Below are 20769 nucleotides of genomic sequence, written 5' to 3' on the forward strand. Positions count from 1 at the left end.
CTGCAGCTCCTCAACCTGTTCAATGAAAGTCCCTGACTTCAGAAGAGTTCATGCAGTCACTGTTCTGTGATGCCAGCTTCTCTCCCAGTTTCTTCATCTTCCTCAAGCCAAACTTCAAATGTTAGTACATGCAGCATAGCATGCATTAGTATTGCCAGCATGCTCAACCCTTAGGAATACTATACCCACATTTACCCCCTGGAGATCACTGTTGGGCTCAGCTGGGGGGACAACAGCATCATTTGTGTTGACAATGGGGACAATGTTCATTCGAAGGAGTTCATGAAGTGTCCCATTGAGGTTTCGGCGCTTTTGCTCATCGTGGAAATCCAGGTTGGTCACCAAAATCTAAAAGGATTAAGTAGATTAAAAATGTAGCAGGGGTTGGGGATTTAGCTCTGTGGTTTCGCCTTCTGCTGTGCAAGTGCAAGGACCTGAGTTCGATCCCCGGTACAAAAAAAAAAAATTGTAGCAGGAGGCTGGGGATTTAGCTCAGTGGTTCTGGCGCCTGCCTTGCAATGGCAAGGTCCCCAGTTCAATCCCGGGTACCAAAAAAAAAGAAAAAGTAGCAGGGAGGAACATGATGAACTTCCTTGGAAAGGTATAAAAAGATACCCACAGTACGGGAGTGTCTGAGTCACTCTCTTGTCACTAGGACAAAATACCTAATACTCACGACTTAGAGGAAGAGGTTAATTTTGGCTCATGGTTTTGGTACATGGTTGGCTAACTCCAAGTTAAAAATAGCATGGTAGAAGGGCTTGGGCACAGGACAGTGCTCATCTCATGGCAGCCAGGAAGCAAAGAGAGACGGGAGACAAGAACACAGGCTTCCAGATCTGACCTGGCTCTTTCTACCAGGCCCTACCTCCTAATAGCATGTTCAGCTACTGAACTTATCAATGGATAAATCCACTGTTGAGTACAGAACCCCAGTGATCTAATCACCCTCTAAACACATAAGGATCTGGAGGACATCTTTTATCTCAACTATAACAGGGAACTAAAACTTTAGGCTTCTGGGACTCCCACAGAGATTAGGATAAAACACTCATCTTTGAACACTTATTTGGTTCTTAGTGTAATCACTTAAAAGATTTATTTAAGGATGCTATCAAATCTCATCTACTTAACAAAATTAAAATGTATGTAGCTATAGTAAAGGGATGTTAGGGGTATTAATGACCATCCATTAATTTCTAAAATATTTCTATATCATAGCATCGGATTCAAGACCTGGCCACAATGTACATTTAATATTTCATGAATGAGTAAATGAATGGTTTACTTTCCTTCAAAAAGTACACTAGACAAAATGGAATAGGGCTATGTTGTCACTCTTCTTGCTCTGAAGCAGAACATTATTAGCGCTAAGAACAACTATATTTGAGTATGTGGGTTTAGTTTGAGAGGTTTATGGAGGTGAGACTGCTCACCTGACACAGGCACTAGATGTAATTTAGCTCAAGGGAGGAGGTCATCACAAAGTGTTCACAGGTAGAGCGGGAGCTGAATGTGGGAACAGGTAAATAGGTCTGCTTTCTCCTTTGAATCAGACTGTTAGACAATGTTTGGCAAGAGAGAAAGGTGCATGAGGGTAATAGTAAGAAACTAAATGTTAGCAGACCCTGAAGCTCAAGAATGAAGTATTTGAGGCCGGGGATTTAGCTCAGTGGTGCCGCCGCCTGCCTCCCAAGCGGAAGGTCCCGAGTTCGATCCCCAGTACAAAAACAAAAAAAAAGAATTAAGTGTTTGAATGTAATCCCTCTGATGTTTAAGGATGTAGATCCTTGCTATGCAGGGTAGGAAAGTTTGGAAGCAGACAGAAAAAAGGAGGGTACTTAAGAGTCAAAGTAGGTACAATTAAGGCCTATACCAGGATCTGGCTATGATAACTAACAAGAACACTGTGATGAATCAGCAGCTTCAATGATATATTAAATGTAGACAAAGTGGTAACACAACTGAGAGAAATAATTCACCTATTCTCTTGACAAAAGAGAATTTGCTGAGTGCCTCTGAAATACCAGGTCCTGTACCAGCTGCTGGAATGGGGAATAAAAATGTTGATGGCCTGGAAGAAGATGGAATGCAGCATATTTTCAGAAGGAAAGATTATGAACCCCTTTTCAGAAAGTTTGCTTCTGTAGAAAATAGGACTGGGTCAAAGCTAAACATACAGATTCCAGTCATGCTGACAAAAAAATCAACCAACAAAAATAAACACGTGTGTGGGAGAGGCAAGCAGGAGGTCTAAAGGTCCAATGAAAATACCTGTAACTAAAACAGTTTTACAAAAAACGGGTGGAAATTTGACTGTGAAGGTAGAAGAAGAGGGCTGCAAGGGGGAAAATTTGTGCTTGGAGAGGGACAATCTGCTGAGACAAATTGGTTTCATTGCTATAAAGAAAAAATAAACTGCAGTGTTTAAGTCTTTAACCTGGGAAACAACTTGCTGGAAATTTTCAAAACTCACTGATAATGGTCCTCTTTACAGGACTGCTAAAGAAAACAAGGAAGTACAGCATAAGGTGATAAGGGCAAAGACTGACTAGATCCTGTGGAGTGGTGGGGAGGCATAAGTTCTAGAGAGGAGGCCCAGGCATTGGTGCTTGTTGGGAACTGGCCTGCACTTGTATTAGTGAAAATAATGGCTCATGTGGATGGACGTTTAATGCTACCATCATTTCAAACAAAGAAAAACAAAAGCAAACTTTCAAAGAGCATCAATCTTAGGAAAAAAGCAAAACATAACTCCAGGACCTATGTTCCTTACCTGGATCTAGGCACTTTTGAAAACTAAAGACTAAGCTAGGTACAGCAGTGCACACCTGTAATCTCAGCTATGGCAGAGGCTGGGGTGAAAGGATCACTTGAGCCCCTAAGTGTCTGACACTAACCTGGGAAACACAACGAGACTCACATCTCAAAACAAATGATAAACAAATAATTTTAAAAATAAAGACTAAAACTCTCATTGGGCTATGGAGAAGAGATAATGAAGAAGGGTGACATAAATCAAGATTTCTTTTGTATTTATATGAACAGAAAAAACATCCAAGACTATACCCATAAGGAACAAGGAGATAAAAGTCCATGCCTATTTCAAGTTACTTACTCATGGACCCCCTGGTGTATCAATTCATCACTGTAGACTACTATGAAAATGATGGAAAAAGCAATAAAATGAAAACACAAAGCCTGAAATGAGGTATATATAACAGCATTATCTGTGTAAAATAATGTGTGATTAGAAGCAGCAAGGAATTTGAAAATAATAACTTATGGAGTTATATTTTTTCCAGTTGCACCATGAAATGATTGTTATTTAGTGCTTCTATTTAGTGTGTAGCTATATAGCTGATTAAAAAATTCAGAAAATTTAGGTAAAAATGAAGTAATGTAGAAAACAAGGTTGTAGAACATTCAGAGTAACCTCTAAACATCTGTTAAAACCCATGAGGTCTGGAACCACATCTGATTTGTTTACCACAATATGCCCAATACACTGCTTATTACATCATGGGTGATCAATAAATATTTGCTGAATGAATGAAAAGCCAACCACCTGCAATGCTTAACAGACATTATATATAAAAGGTAGTCTATCTACTATAAAAGGTAGTCAGGTACAAAGGCAAGCAACCCACCTGAAGTTAAAGAGACCAGTGAAATAATATCTAACTTGTTTGTGTTTAGAAGTATCCACATTTGAAGTAGTCCTAAGAGTTATTAGTACATCTCACCAGCAAAGACATAAACAGACTGAAAGTAAAAGGATGCAAAGTGATAGCCCGTGAAAATTAAATCCAAAAGCAAGCCAGAGTAGGTATATTCATATGACAAAGGTATACTCATAACAAGCCAAAACTAGAAGAGACAAAGAAGGTCACTACATTATGGTTAAGGGAACAATCCAAAAAGAAGATGTAACAGTTATAAGTATGCAATGAACACCAGTGCCCAATTTCATAAAACAAACACTACTTGACATAGAGAAAGACTCCAAAACTGTAACTGTGGGTGACTTCAAAACTCCACTCTGATAAGTCATCTAAACAAACAAATCAACAAATATCAAAATTAAAGTATACCATAGATCAAATAGACTAAACCAACATCTACAGAATATTCCACTTAACAACTGCAGAATACATATTATTTTCAGCAATTCATGAAACGTTTTCCAAAACAGATTGTATTTTAAGGCACAAAGCAAGTCTTAACAAAAAACCAAAGCAAAACAAAAAAACTAAAATAATTTCTTGCATCTTATAAAGTCACAATGGAATAAAGCTAGAAATTAACAATAAGAGAAACTATAGAAACTACATAAACATGGCAATTAAACAACTCACTTTTGAATGATCCATGAATTGTTGAAGAAATTAAAGAGTAAATTTAAAAAATTCTAGAATTAAATAAAAATGGAAGGACAACACAGAATTTGTGGGATACAGCAGTGAGTGCCTACATAAAAAAATCAGAATTATCAAATAAAGAACCTAATGATGCATCTCAAGGTCTCAGGAAAATAAATAACAAATCAAACCCAAATCCAAACCCAACAGAAGGAAAGAAATAAAGATCAGGGTTGAAATTAATGAAATAGGGAATAAAAAAAAGTGCAAACGATTTACCCACATTAATAAAATTAGAAATAAAAAGGGGAATATTACAACAGACACCAAGAAATACAGAGAATCATTAGGGACTATTTTGGAAACTCATATTTCAATAAATTGAAAAATCTAGAAAATGGGATAATTTCTAGACATATATGACCTACCAAAACTGAATCAAAAGGATATTAGAAGTCTAAAAAGATCATTAACAATAAGGGTGACACAGTAATGAAATTTAAATTTTATAAGACTTTTAAAGAACTAACACCAATGCTCTTCAAACTATTCTATAAAACAGAAAAAGAAAGAACACTTCTAAAACTCATTCTACTTGGCCAATATCACACTGATACCAAAACTGGATAAAGGCATAACAACAAAAAAAGAAACTATACACCAGATTCTTGATGAACCAAGGCACAAAAATCCTTATTAAAATACTTGCCAAATTTAACAACACATTAAAAAGACCATACACCGTGATCAAGCTGCTTGCATTCCAGGGATACACAGATAGTTCAACATAAACAAATCAATAAGTGTAATATACCACATACATAGAATGAAGGATAAAAATCACATGATCTTCTCAAATGATTCAGAAGAAGCCTGAACAAAACTTAACATTCCTTCATGATAAAAGCCCTGAAGGAAGCAGGTTTTGAAGGGTCATACCTTAACATAATAAAAGGCTATACATGACAAACAGATAGCATCACTGAATGGGGAATAACTGAGTTTCCTCTAAAGTCAGGAATAAGGCAAGGATGTCCATCCACTTTCTTCACTGCTACTCAATATGTGCCTGAATATTAGCCAGAATAGGCAAGAGAAAGATATAAAAGGAATACAAATAGGAAAGGAAGAAATAAAATTATCCTTACATGCACATGATATGATATAATCTCATACTTGGAAGACCCTAAACACTCCACCAAAAGACATTTAGATCTATTCAGCAAAGTAGCAAGATATAAAATAAACATTTAAAAATCAATAGCTTTTCTGTACACCAACAATGAACTTGCTGAAAATGAACTCAAGAAAACAATTTCATTTATAATACTTTAAAGTAAATATCCAGGAATCTATTTAATCAAGGAGGCAAAAGACCTATATAATGAAAATTACAGGCACTGAAGAGAAAACCTGAAGACACTACAAGATGGAAAGACCTCCCACATTCATAGTTTGGAAGAATTAATAGTGTTAAAATAGCTATATTACAAAAAATGATGGAAAGATTCAATATACCAATGTCACAGAATTAAAAATAACAACCATAAAATTCATATGGAAACACAAAAGACTTAGAAGAGCCAAAGTAATTCCGAGCTAAGAGGGATGTTGGAAGTATTACAATATCCAACTCCAAAACATCCCAGAGCCACCGTAACAAAAATAGCATGGTATTGGCATAAAAGCAGACTCACAGGCAAACTGCATAAACAGAGGGCCCAAAAATAAACTGACATACGTATAGACATCTGATTCTTTTTTTTTGGTACCAGGGATCAAACTCAGGACCTTGTGCTTGCAAGGCAGGTGGCGGAACCACTGAGCTAAATCCCCAGCCCAACATCTGATTCCTGACAAGAGGGGTGAAAACATACAGTGGAGAAAGGATAGCCTTTTTAACAAATGATGTAGGAAAACTGGCTATCCTATGAAGATGAGTGAAAACTAGATCCCTAGCTCTTACCCTGTACAGAAATCAACTCAGAATGGATCAGACTTAAACATAAGACCTTAAACTTTGAAACTGTTTGGAAAACCTAGGAAAACACTTGAAAATAAAGACACAAGTGATGACTCCCTGCATAGGACTCCCATAGCTCAAGAAATAATAGCAAGAATCGATAAATGGGATCGCATCAAATAAAAAAGCTTCTCCACAGCAAAGGAAACAAGAGAGAAGAGAGTCTACAGAATGAGAAAAAAACCTTGCTAGCTACTCTTCTGACAGAGAATACCTAGAATACATAGGAACTCAAAAAACCCCAAAAGAACAAATAATCCAATCAATAAATGGACAAACAAACCGCACAGATAATTCTCAAAAGAAGATATAGAAATGGCCAATAGAGATACAAAAAATGTTCAATATTTTCAGCCATTGGAGATATAAAACTTTATCAAGATTCCATCTCACTCCAGTCAGAATGGTTATCATCAAGAATAAAAAAAACAGTAAATGCTGGTGAGGATGTGTTATGGCTTTTGTTTAGATGTCCCAAAGCATCATGCTTTCTCAGAGGTGGCTGAATCTAGACTGTGTGATTGATTCATGGTGGGGAAGGCCAGAGGGCACTAGGATTAAGGGTGTGAGTGCTACCTGCCCTAACTGGTCTGAAAAAAAGGGGCAGAAAGACGCTGTTAAACTCTTGTTATTTTTTCTGTCTTCTGCTGCCATGAACTGTTGCCCCTCTGTCACCCTGCCTTGGAGCCAGCTGATTGTGGACTGCAACCTCTACGAACTGTAAGCCAAATAAACCTTCCCCCCCTTTAACTTTGAGTGTTAGGTATTTTGTATCAGCAACGAGAGAAAGGTAACTAATACAGGATACAAGGAAAAAGGAATCCTTATACTCTATTGGTGGGAATATAACCCACAACAGCCACTACAGAAATCAACATGGAAGTTTGTCCAAAAACTAAATATAGAACTACCATATATATGACCCAGCTACACCAGTTCTTGGTATACACCCAAAAGAATTAAAGTCTGTGTACTACAGTGATACCTACATACCCATGTTTATTGTGGCACAATTCACAATAGCCAAGATATGAAAGCAGCCTAGGTGTTTGTCAAGAGATGAATAAAGAAAATGTGGGATATATAAAGCATATGAATGAAATATTCTTAATTTTTTATTTTTTCCCAAGACACGGTGTCACTATATTCCAAGCTGGCCTTGAACTTGCTATGCAGCCCAGGCTGGCCTTGAACTCTTGATCCTCCTGCCTCAGCCTCCTGAATGCTGGGATTATAGGCATGTGGCATCATGCATGACTAAAGTTTAAATTTTCAAAAACTTTATTACAGTCAAAGACACACTTCCATTAATTTCTCTCAAAATACTCCCCCTCATTTCAAATACTTATCCCAATACTCTTGTACTTTCTGAAGCAGTTCTGCAAGTCCTCTTTCTTGAGTGTCTTTAGTTGTGCTTTTGTTGCTGCCTTGATGTCCTGAAGCCATTCAAAACATTTACTTTTCCAGAGCAAGCGCAAGGACCCGAGTTCGATCCCGGGTACCAACAAAACAAAACAAAACAAAACAAACATTTACTTTTCAACATCATTTTGACTTTGGGGAAAAACCTGAAGCCTCATGGTGTCAGATCTGGTGAACAGGGTAGATTAGGATACACTGTAATGTTTTTACGAGCCTACCTTTTTGTTGGATGGCCCTTGGTAGCAGCATTTACTGTACTTTGATCACACCTTATAAAAACACTCACAAGACAGGCTTCCAGAAACCGCTGCAGAAAGTGGCAAGAGCGATGAGATTAGGTGTCCAAAGCAAAGGGGAGGATTCTGAAGATTAATGGCAGTGTGCTTTTTACTGTAATAAAATTATTACACTACCCTAAATACTTGTCATAGATTTTTCTCATTGAGCCTTTCCAAAACCCTCTTAAGTAGGGACTGATACTATTTTTCAAATGAGGAAACTGAGGCACAGACTTTAAAGACTTTCTTCAGCTCTCTTAAGTAGAAAGTAGTGAGTCAGATTGTATGCTGGCATCTGGCTCCTGAGCCCTGCTCATAAGCCTCTTGCTCCACAAAAATCTCCCTCACAGGTTCCACACCCCCTGTAAAGCCCAAACTCTTACCTGGGCAGCACAGATGCTGTACTGGGTAAACATGGCCTCATACAAGGCCATCAGCCCACTCTGTCCGGCAGCTGCACAGGCTCGCGCCTCTAAGACTGGAATTGCCTGTAATATACCAATCAGACAAGGTATGGTTGGGAATGAGGGAAAGCAAAATCCAAGGACTTCTGTTATAGGTTGGGGTAAACAGCACTCACCATATCTTTCAGCTGGTTCTGCCCTGAGTGCAGGGCCTGTCGCACACTTTGAGACAGCAGGATCTCATGGCGCAAACGCTGCTTGCCAAAGGCTACAGCTCCACTGGTCACCAGCATCATCTCTCGGCCCTGATTTTGTAGCACTGATACCTGGCATTGAGGAAAGAAAAGGTACAACTCAATGTACCATATCGATGCTCTCTTCATAAGAGACCTGGGCAGAGTTTCCCATCTCTGGACCTATCAGACTTGGTCATTTGGGGCACTTATTTGGATATTTATTGTCTTAACCTGTTTTGGGAATCCCAATACTGGCTCCTTCAGAGGCAGAGATGACAGAGCTCTGTTATGCCACTTACTATATAGCTCCCAACTATGATTTGAATGTGCCTCCCAAAAAGCATACACTTGAAACTTAATTCAACAGTGTTGAAAGTTAGGGCCCAATGGGAGGTGTTTAGATCATGAGCACTGCACCATCATGGATGGATTAATGCCTATTATAAAAGGTTTGAGGGGGCTGGGGATTTAGCTCAGTGGTTCTGCCACCTGCCTTGCAAGCGCAAGGACCCAAGTTCGATCCCCAGTACCAAAAAGAACCCCCAAACAAACAAAAAAGGAACCCAGTCGATCTGTTTGGGCTGGGGATTTAGCTCAGTGGTTCCGGGGCCTGCCTAGAAAGGGCAAGGTCCCGAGTTTGAATCCAGGTACCAAACAAACAAACAAAAAAGGTTTGAGGTTGTGCGTTCTCCTACTCTTTCCTTCCACCACAGGATGATTCAACAAAAAGACCTTCATCAGATGTGAACCCTTCATCTTAGATTTCCCAGCCTCTAGAACTATGAGCCAAATTAATTTCTATTTATCACAAATTACCTGGTCTGTAGTATTGTTATAGCAGCATAAAAACTGACTAAGACACTTCTTCATACATGTGTTAAATTGAATTGGCCTGATAGACAATATGGAAGGCATATTTGATAACGCCTAATACAGAAAACATAAGAAGATTCTATTAGGTTTCAGGCAAGCAGTTACATAATAGCAACTCTGGAGTAAAGGTGTTTTTAAATAATTGAAAATAAGATTATGAAGGATAGAGGTGTACAGCTAGAATGGAAAAGCTCTTTCTTATCTCTGGGATGTCTGAACGAGTGGTTTGACTGAAACCACCAAAGAAAAGAGGAGAGGGGAGGGGAGGGGAGGGGGAGGGGGAGGGGAGGAGAGGAGAGGCGAGAAAGCGCAGTATTTACACACATCCATCCAGAGTTACCCAGGGAACTTAAAAAATAGATGCTTGAGCTACATCCCTGAGATACTTATCAAAGGGTTGGGCAGGAAGCTCAGGTATCTCCAGGGTCCTCAGATGGTTGTGATTCACAGCCAGGATTAAGAATCACTGACACACATAGCTCCTTATCACTAGTAAGTCTAAGGACTGAGCTACATGGCATCTACTGTACTCCTTGACATCCCCTTTTCTTGATCTGGCATGCTGTTTCCCTCTGGTATCTACAGTAAGAGTGTTTTCAGGTTGGATTAAAGCTATCACATATTAAAATTACTTTTACAAGGGATTTAGCTCAGTGGTTTCGCTGCCTGCTGTGCAAGCGCAAGGACCTGAGTTCGATCCCCAAGTTCGATCCCCAGTACCAAAAAAAAAAAAAAGATTACTTTCACAAGTTGAAATGGTGGAACTAACAATTTGACTCTATTTCAGCTCAGGAGAATTTTCCATCTTGGCAATTACCTGCTCGACAATAGATGCCAGGCGCCCCAGTGCCAAGCCACACTCATCCCCTCGGGTCACCACCGCACTGCCGAGTTTCACCACAATTCTCTTGGCATGCTTCAGCTCACTGCGGTGGGCAAAGGACTTGCCATGGGTACGACTGAGGGGTACTGTGATAAAGGGGATGTTGCTCCAAGAACGAACATGTCTGATGGCCGAACGCTGACCTCGATCTGTAGCTCCCAAAGTCAAATGCAACAAAGAAAGATACAATGTAATTCTCAAATAAAAGATACATGCATAATATTAATCAATTTAGCCACCAAAAAATAGTTTTATCATTATCATTTTTTTTTTTTTGAGACAGGGTCTTGCTATGTAGTCCAGGCAGGCCCTGAATTCACTATGTAGCCCAGGCTGCCTTCAATCTCTCAGCAATACTCCTGCCTCAGTCTCCCGTGTGCTGGGATTACAAATAGCTTTATCATTATTAAGTGAGTGAAAATCAGTATTACCAAAACTATATTTAGCATGTTCTTATTCTAGTAGTGTATGGAGTTTACACCCATTACACAGGTCACAGGTACACTCAAACACTGCTGAAGAATACAAATGAAACAGTCTTTCCTGAAGACATGATTTAAACAATATCAAAACCCTTATTTCAATCTTTTGATACAGCAATTCTATGTTCAGAAATTTATTCTAAAAGATGGAGAAAAAGATTTATCAAAAAGCTGTTTATAAGAATGTCATTTATGACAGGAAAAATTCGAAGCAGAATAAATGTCTAGAAAAAGGGAGTAACATTAGAATTTTTAATAATAGGAAAATGTTCATGTTAGCTTCATATGCATGTCTAAATGTATCGAAAAAATATGAATAAAACAAATCAAGATATTAACATATCTTTTGATGGGGTTATGGATGATTTAATTTTTCTTCTTTATTCTTTCCTATATTTTCCAAGTTTATGCAGTATATTACATTATTTTCATAATCAGAAAAACGTATGCTTTTAAAGAAACCATACCATTATAAAAGAGGGAAAGTTTAGTTAGCAGACATTAAAATAACTGGTATACATAATCTAAAAATCATAATTTTTAAAATTTGAATTTTTATTAGTTATGTTTGCAGTATATAATGTTTACATTGATAGTGGGGAGTTGTTACATGTGCATGATACATCTTAATTGTTTTTACTTCCCCTCTCCCTACATCATATCATATTTTGCTTCCCCTCAAATCATAATTAATCTAACTATAGTTTTTCTTTCTGACATGACAGCATGAACAAAGATGCCCGTAACAATGATAAAAGAGGTCAGAAGGAATGCTTTTTGAAGGAAAAGCAATGTTGGAGTCAGATACTTTCTGTCCCTTTGGACATCTGTTCCCAAGCAATCCTTTTCTGATTCTTTTTCCTACAGCTCTGTAAAAGATTTATAAGGAGAAAAAAATCCTTAATGAAAAAGTCACAAAGACATTTTCATAAAGCCTAGGGTAAAAGTAAAAATCTAAATATTAATCAAGGAATTCCACCACTTCTCAGCAGCTCAACTATACTACCACTGGAAGCTTGCCAAAGACCTCTTCGCCCTTTCTCTCATTGACAAACAGATCCTTGGACACACCACTATCAGTCCAAAAGACTACATTTCCTAGTTTTTCTTGCTCAACTACCCAGAGCAGGTGACTTAAATTCTGGAGCAGGGTGAGGTCTATGTAGAAGCAGATCAGTAATTTGGGAGTGTGGGGGTCTGACAGCAAAAAGACTTTCTCCTAGTGGGATTCACTGAGATCAAGAAGCAAGAAAAAGATGAGATGAGTAATATAGGTTCTCAGCAGGACCAAACTTTAGGCAATTCCTTGCAAAGAATTTTCTATGCATTATTCCAGGCAACTAAAATATTTGATACTAAAATAATTGTTCCAAACAACCATTCAGATCACTGTGCTAGTTTTATCATTACAGTGTAACTATCTTCATTAGAATTAGCCTTTTGTCACCTTCTATATTTAAACATTTTTCAATTTCTCTGCCTCTTATCTCCTGACTATAAACTCCTTCCCTAACCATAATATAATCATAATCTAGTGTCTATCCTCATTCTCTATGGTGTAACAATGGCAGGTAGAGCAAGCAGAAGCTCATTCTCATGATCTAGGTAACTGTGTTTCTTCCCCTGTCCTCCTTCAAAGTAGATCCCTTTCTCCCCCCCACCCTTAAATAAGCTATTATATTTTAAGCTATGTTTCAGGTTTGTGGCACTACAAGAGAGATGAACTGACCTTTTGTCTGAAGTTATTTTTCTCTCCTTGCTGAGACAAAATACCTGACACTCAAAGTTAAATGGGAATTTAGCTCACAGTTTGTAGGGGTTTCAGTCCATAATCAGCTGGTTCCAAGGCAGGGTGGCATGGCAGACAGGTATCAAAAAGAAATGGTTCATGATGGGCAGAAGTAGCAAAGGAAGTAAGCAAGGGACAAGACAAGCCTCTTTCTGTCCCTTGTATCCAGGCTACTGGGATCAGGGTGGTGCCAAGCAAATCAGTGGACTGATTTAGCAACCACCTACCCTTAATCCTAGCACCCTTAATCCTAGTATTGCACCATGAATCAATCACATGCTCTAGATTCAGCCACCTCTGAAAAAGCCCCACCTATGATTACATGAGGCTTTGGGGGGACATCTAGACACAAGCCATAACACTTTTTTTTACAACAGGCTTTCAGTCTAGCTCCTGGCACACTGCTCAGTAAGGCATCATCTGGGCTAGAACTGTGGCTTTTGTATCCTTGCTGGACCCATAGGTGCACTGTTTCTGCTGGGGATGTTCCTAAAGGATTTGGTGTGTTGCTGGGGTGCCTATTCTCATTAGGCTAATCAATATGGGTTCTTCAGGGATATTATCCCAAGCAACACATGTACCTAAGCTTAAAAGTTGTACACACAATAGTTTGGTCCCAGTTACCTAAGAGAAGGGTGGTGGAGAGAGAGACTTACTCCAGCTAGGTTTGGATCTGTGATCATCAGGAGTATTTGCAGAACTCAGAGGAAAATCAAATTTCACATATCCCTTTGACAGCTGTCAGCACCAGGCCTTCTGACCATTTGTGTCTCCTGTCCACTGAAGGGCATTTCTGACCTGGAAGGGTATGAGCATGGGACAGCAGCCTGATAGGACACCTCAGGAGCACAGTGCTGGGCAGCATGTCAGTCCAGGTAATCAAATGGCAGAGACCAATGAGAATCCAACAGCCAAGATCACAGTTTGCATCAGCAGAGGAGGGTGGCACAACTTAGTCCCAGACAAAGAAGCATCATTCGGCTACAGACAACCAGGTCACAGCAGAGTAGGGCTTAGAGGATTCAAGAGCAGGTCACAACTATTAGCAAGGTTGCAAGCAGATAAAGACTCGGTCAAGTCCAGTGCATTCTAGCATCAAGGAAGCTTCATGGGACCCAGGGTGTTTTGGGTTTTCTGCTGAACAATGCAGCTTATCTCTCAGACTCACCTCACCTTCTTTGGGACATTTTTTATGTTCTACAGTATATTACATTTTTAAGGTTTGCACTGAGAACTGGGAAAGGTCTTGATCAGTTAGAAAAATCCATAACTTCTGGCTGAATCATCCTTTCTTATCTTCTAAGGCACCTTTAGGCTCTAAGCTTTGAAAATCTGTTTCCCTGGCAGGCCCAGGGTGTTGTTGGGGTGTATATGTGTGCACATATTATATGCTTTGGGTGGGAGGAAAGCTGTCCATATCCCTCAGTAATGTCATGGATAACAGGCCAAGGGGTGAGAAGCCCTTTACCCTTCAGAGTCCTCATGTTCAGTAATCAATGAGACTGTCTTCCTGACCTCAAGAAGGATTTCTGGGGCTGGGGGTTTAGCTCAGTGGTTTCGCTGCCTGCTGAGCAAGCACAAGGACCGGAGTTCGATCCCCGGTACCAAAAAAAAGGATTTCTGACATGAGCTCCCTCACTCTTCTTGGTCTTCCACTGCCTATGTTTTCCTTCACACACCTTTTCACTTTGCCTTTCTTATTTCTTTTCTGTAGTTCTGCTCATCATTTTCAGTACATACAAGGGTCTGAACTTCAGAAAAATCTAGATTTAAAAAAATTTTAAACTCTAGGAACAGAACAGAACTGCTTCCTTCTATAAATGAGATTAATAAGAATAAATAACAATATCAACAATAAAATACTGAAATGAACATTTATTATATACTAAGGGTTGTGCTAAGTAGTAATGCATGACTATCTTACATAGCACAGTGATTGAGGTTCTAAAAAGGACAGATATAGGCTATGCACCCAGACTAATTAAATTAAAATCTCAACCTCTCTGCTTACTTGCTTCTACCTTACCTATCTCATAAAACTGTTATGGGGGAGGGAACAAGTTATGCATAAGCAGGGACTTCCACAGAGTAAACACTCAGTAAGTGTTGACCAACATTACAAGAAAGTGTTAGCAGCTACCATCATCATCATCACCTTTCTGAATTCTTATGAGTTAAGCCTTATGAGTTATTATTATCATCTCCATTTTATAAATAAGGAACCAGAGGCTCAGAGAAATTAAGTAACATCACCATTACCAGATTACAAAATATGGATACAACATTATGTAGTTTCCTAAATCAACAGGTGAAGTTTATTTTCCCAATCCTTGAATGTGGGCTAGGCCTGTGACTTGTTTTGACCAGAACAATGTAGCATGATAAATTCTAAGCTTAATCCCCAAGAGGCCTTGCAATGTCCCTGCTTGCTGTTCTTGGGAGCCCACAAGCATCACAGGAAGAAGCCATGGACAACCTGTTGGAAGGTAGGCAATCACATAAAACAGAGATGATCTCACATTCCAGCAGGGGCCCCTGCTCCCAGCAATCAGCCCTAAGCCAGCCTGAGACCTGAGAGACACAGAACCACTGTTAGCTGAGCCCAGTCCAAAATGCCAACCTACAGAATTGTGACCTACATACACAGGTGTTTTAGGTCACTAAGTTATTTAATTTGTAAGTAGCAGAGCCATAATTTCTGGGAGGCTGGTTCCGGATCATAAACTTATTTTTTGGTACCAGGGATCAAACTCAGATTCTTGTGCTACAGGGCAGGCGGCAGAACCACCGAGCTAAAACCTTGGCCCTCAAATCATAAACTTTTAAACTTTACATTCCTTTTTAAATGAAAGGGAAATAGAGATTTTCCTGGATGATGATAAGCAAGGCAAGAAGACTAGGAGATATCAAAGAGATACCCAACTCAAAACATCATAAACAGTGCCTCAACAAATGATACCAGAACAACTGGATAGCCTCAGGCCAAAAAATAAACTTTTACCTAAACCTCACACCTGATACAAAAATTAATTCCCAATGGATCATGAATTTAGATGTAAAACCATAAAACTTTTAGGAAAAAAATAGGAAAAAATGTTCAAGATATAGAGCTATATACAGAAGTCTTAGACTTTATCCTAAAAGTACAACCAATAAAAAGAAAACTTGAAGCCAGAAGTGGTAGTGCATGCTAATGCCTATAATCTATGAGGCAGAGGCAGGAGGATCTCAAGTTCGAGCCCAGCCTCAGTAATTTAGCAACTTAGGGAAACCCTATCTCAAAATAAAAAACAAAAAGCTCTGGTGGTTGGGGTTGGGGACTTAGCTCAGTGGTAGAATGCTTGTCTATCAAGAGGGAGCCCTGGGTTTGGTCCTTAGCACCAAAAAAAAAAAAAAAAAAAAAAAGAAAAGGCATGTAGCTCAGCATGAAGGCCCTGGGTTCAATCGCCAATATCACCAAAATAAAACAAAAATAAAAACATAAATTGGATCTCATCAAAATTAAAGTGCTTCCTCTGTGAAAGACCCTGTTAAGAGAATGAAGCATCTTGGGTAGGAAATTCAATGTGCCTTGGGAGGGAATATCCAAACCACGTATCTGACAAGGACTAGTATCTATAAGATAAAGAATTCTCAAAATGCAGCAGGAGAAAAACAGAAATTTAGTTATAAATGAGCAAAAGATATGACCCTTCACTGAAGATATATTATATAGCTAGCAAATAAGCACATGAAAAAATGTTCAATGTCATTAGTCATTAGGGAAAACTTAAAGCCACAAAGTGGTATACATCAAAATGGCTGTACAAAAAAATAGTAAAATCAAATGCTGGTGATGATACAGGGTAAATAAGTGGATCACTCACACATTGCTGGTGGGAATGTAAAATAGTTATTCTGCAAAAACTGGCAGTTTCTTTTAAAACTAAACATGCAACTATCATTGAAACCAACAACTGAAGTCTTAGGCATTTAATCTACAGAAATGAAAATTATGTTCACACAAAATTTGGTAAACAAATGCTTAAAGCAGCCTTATTCATAATAGAAAAAAAAAGGTTAAAAACCCAGATGTCCTTCAATGGGTGAATGGTTATAATAACTGTGGTGCATTTATAACAATAAATAGTATTCAGTAATAAAAGCAAACCAACTGATACAGCAAATTCAATCAATCTCTAGAACATCACGTTGAGTTTTAAAAAAATCACATATTGCGTAGACGTGCCGCGGCTCCCAGCCTGGAGGAAGCTTCCAGGTAGGCGTGCCATGGCTCCCAGCCTGGAGGAAGCTTCCAGGTAGGCATCCTGCAACTCCCAGCGAGCAGGAGACTTTCGGTTAGATATGCCGTGGCTCCCACCCTGGAGGAAGCTTCCGGGTGCGTAGGTGTGCCACAGCTCCCAGCACAGAGGAGGCCTCTGGGTTGGCGTGCCACGTCTCCCAGCCCAGAGGGGACTTCCAGGTCAGTGTGCCATAGCTCCCAGCCAGGAGGAGGCTTCTGGGTAGGCATGCCATAGCTCCCAGCACAGAGGAGGCCTCCAGGTTGGTGTGCCATGGCTCCCAGCCCAGAGGAGACTTCCAGATCAGCGTGCCACAGCTCCCAGCCAGGAGGAGGCTTCGGGATAGGTGTGCCACGGCTCCCAGTGTGCAGGAGGCTTCTGGGTAGACATGCTGTGGCTCCCAGCCTAGAGGAAGCTTCAAGCTTCCGGGTAGGCATGCCACAGCTCCCAGCACAGAGGAGGTGAGCCGCACTGGTGCCAGGAACACTCCCCCCCGCCGCTGGTCGAAATGAGAAGATGGGTAAACAAGGCTCAGAACCAGATTTTCAGATCACCTACAGCAACCTCACTGGGAAATGAGATGGAGCAGTCTGATATTCAACCACCTGGACTCCCTGAACTAGCAACGAAAGAGGATCTGTAAAAAATGAAATCAGAAATAATTGCTCACATAACAGCAAAGATTGTGCCCATAGTGCAAGACATGATTAATAAATCTAGAGAGGATACAGATAAAAAAATAGAGGAGCTGAGGAACATGATGGAATCCCAACACAAGAAACAAATGGAATCCATAAAAGAGATGCAAACAGATTTCCAGGAGATTAAAAACTCCACTGAAAGTCTATGCAGCAGAATGAGCCAATGTGAAGACAGAATATCAGATACAGAAGATAAGATTGCAATTAGTGACCAGGAAAAGAAAAAATTCTTTAAAATTATAAGGGACCACAAGAAATCAATCCAGCAGCTAGTAGATGATGCAAAGAAAAATAACATAAGACTGATTGGAGTCAATGAAGAAAGAGGAGAGAGTGCAGATGACATAAAAAAACTGTTCACAGAAGTGATGACAGAAAACTACCCAGGCAGGGGAAAAGAACTTGACATACAGATAAGTGAGGCATATAGGACTCCAACCAGCCTTGGTCAAAACAAATCTACACATAGGCATATAATTGTTAAGATTCCAGAAACCCAACAGAAGAACAAAGTTCTACAAGCAGTTAGAGAAAAGAAACAAATCACATATAACAGAAAGCCCATCAGAATCACAGCAGTCTTCTCAATGCAAACCCTCAAGGCAAGAAGAGCTTGGAGTGATGTATTCCAAGCCCTAAAGGAAAACAGCCTCCAACCCAGATTGATGCACCCTGCAAAACTCTCTTTCAGAATTGATGGTGAAATAAGATACTTTCACGACAAAGAACACCTAAAGAACTTCATGGATACCAAACCAGCACTCCAAAAAATTTTAGACAAAATCCTAGGAAAAGACAATGAGGAAAATTACAACAGACCCAGCAGAAATCCAGAGGATCATCAATACCCATTTCCAGAACCTATATGCTAATAAGATGGAAAACACAGAAGAAATGGACAGATTCCTAGACACATATGAATTACCAAAGTTGAATGAAGAAGACCTAAAAATTCTAAACAACCCAATATCAACCAATGAAATTGAAAGCGTAATTAAAAACTTACCAACTAAGAAAAGCCCAGGTCCTGATGACTTCACTGCTGAATTCTAAGACATTTAGACAGGAACTACTGCCACTACTGTTTAAACTCTTCAAAGAAATTGAAAGGGAAGCAATACTCCCGAAATCATTCCTAGAAACAAGCATCACCTTGATCCCCAAAGCAGAGAAAGACCCAACTGAAAAAGAGAACTATAGGCCAATCTCACTAATGAACACAGATGCAAAAATCCTTAATAAGATACTGGCAAACAGAATGCAGAAGATCATCAAGAAGATCACACACCCTGTCCAAGTGGGATTCATCCCAGGGATGCACGGATGGTTCAACATATGCAAATCAATCAATGTAATACACTATATCAACAGAGCCAGGGACAAGAACCATATACTCATCTCAATAGATGCAGAAAAAGCATTTGACAAAATCCAACACACATTTATGATAAAAACCCTACAAAAAATCAGAATAGACGGTCTCTACCTCAATCTGATAAAAGCCATCTATGAAAAACCAACAGCCAATATCATACTAAATGGTCAAAAACTGAAATCCTTCACACTAAAATCAGGAACAAGACAAGGATGCCCACTATCACCACTCTTGTTCAATATAGTTTTGGAAACATTAGCCACAGCAATTAGGCAAGAGAAAGAAATAAAAGGAATAAAGATAGGAAATGAAGATGTCAAACTGTCATTATTTGCAGATGACATGATACTCTATATCAAAGACCCCGAGAACTCCACCAAAAGTCTTCTAGACTTAATAACCTCAGTCAAGTAGCTAGACACAAGGTCAGCACACAAAAATCAATAGCTTTCCTCTACACTAACAACAGACTCACTGAGAGAGAAATAGGCCAAACAGTTCCTTTCATAATAGCATCCAAAAAACTGAAATACCTAGGAATCATCCTAACAAAAGAAATCAAAGACCTCTTCTCTGAAAACTATAGCACTTTGAAAAAGAGATTGAAGGGGATACCAGAAAATGGAAAGACATCTGTTGCTCTTGGCTAGGAAGGATCAACATAGTGAAAATGGCCATACTTTCAAAATTGCTATATAGATTCAACGCAATTCCAATTGAGATCCCAGCAGCATACCTCATGGACCTTGAGAAAACATCCAAAAATTCATTTGGAACAAAAAGAGACCCAGAATAGCAAAAGCAATTCTAGGTAACAGAGCATTGCAGGGGGTATTACAACCCCCAACTTGAAACTATACTAAAAAGCTACTGTGATAAAAACAGCATGGTACTGGCAAAGAAACAGACCTGAGGACCAGTGGAACAGATTAGAAGATGGAGAAACAACTCTAGACACACTCAGCCACTTCATCTTTGACAAAGGAGCCAAACACTCTCACTAGAGGAAAGATAGCCTCTTTAATAAATGGTGCTGGAAAAATTGGGCTTCAACTTGCCAAAGATTAAAGCTAGACCTCTATCTCTCCCCATGCACTAAACTAAAATTGAAATGGATTAAAGATCTAAACATAAAAACAGAAACTCTGAACTGGCTGGAACAGAGGTTAGGTAGAACTCTTGAAAACACTGGGGTAGGAAAAGACTTTATGAACAAAAAAACCTCAGTTGCCCGTGAACTAGCACAATCAACAAATGGGATCTCTTCTTACTAAAAAGCTTCTGCACAGCAAGAGAAACCATCAGGAGTGTGAAGAGACAACCCGCAATGTGGGAAAAAATTTTCACCAGCGGTCCCTCAGACAAAGGTCTACTATCTCAAATCTATAAAGAACTTTAAAAAATCAGACCTCCCAAATTTAAAGACCCAATCCAACAATGGGCACCTGAAATGAACAGACATTTTTCAGACAAAGAAGTAGAAATAGCAAATAAATACATGAAAAAATGTTCAACATCACGGGTCATTCGAGAGATGCAAATGAAAACAATGCTGAGATTCCACTTCACTCCAGAAAGAATGGCTGCTATCATGAAATCAACCAATAACAAATGCGGATGGGGCTGTGGAAAAAGAGGAACACTGGTCCACTGCTGGTGCCA

At 39.3% G+C, this 20769-nt stretch overlaps 1 protein-coding gene across 4 annotated transcripts in view; it reads right to left on the reverse strand.

Annotated features, from left to right (window-relative positions):
- Positions 1 to 20769, reverse strand: part of Aldh18a1 (aldehyde dehydrogenase 18 family member A1) — a 48594-nt gene that overhangs the window by 23438 nt on the left and 4387 nt on the right. For 2 of the 4 annotated variants that reach the window (XR_015440375.1, XM_004838555.3), the window contains exons 3-6: positions 10415 to 10629; positions 8665 to 8814; positions 8468 to 8572; positions 190 to 348 (exon numbers count right to left, since the gene is read on the reverse strand). Coding sequence is in view for 3 of the 4 variants with exons in the window: in XM_004838555.3 (XP_004838612.1) it covers positions 190 to 348; positions 8468 to 8572; positions 8665 to 8814; positions 10415 to 10629 (629 nt within the window). In the remaining variant the exon portion in view is untranslated. Of the gene's footprint in view, positions 1 to 189; positions 349 to 7749; positions 7998 to 8467; positions 8573 to 8664; positions 8815 to 10414; positions 10630 to 20769 lie in introns of those variants that run through there. The other 2 variants (XM_004838556.3, XM_021253109.2) reach the window with 2 other exon arrangements.

The sequence above is a fragment of the Heterocephalus glaber genome, unplaced genomic scaffold (assembly GCF_053883595.1).
Source record: "Heterocephalus glaber isolate CG9 unplaced genomic scaffold, H.glaber_assembly_v1.0 deba00001497, whole genome shotgun sequence".
NCBI classification, from domain to species: Eukaryota; Metazoa; Chordata; class Mammalia; order Rodentia; family Bathyergidae; genus Heterocephalus; species Heterocephalus glaber.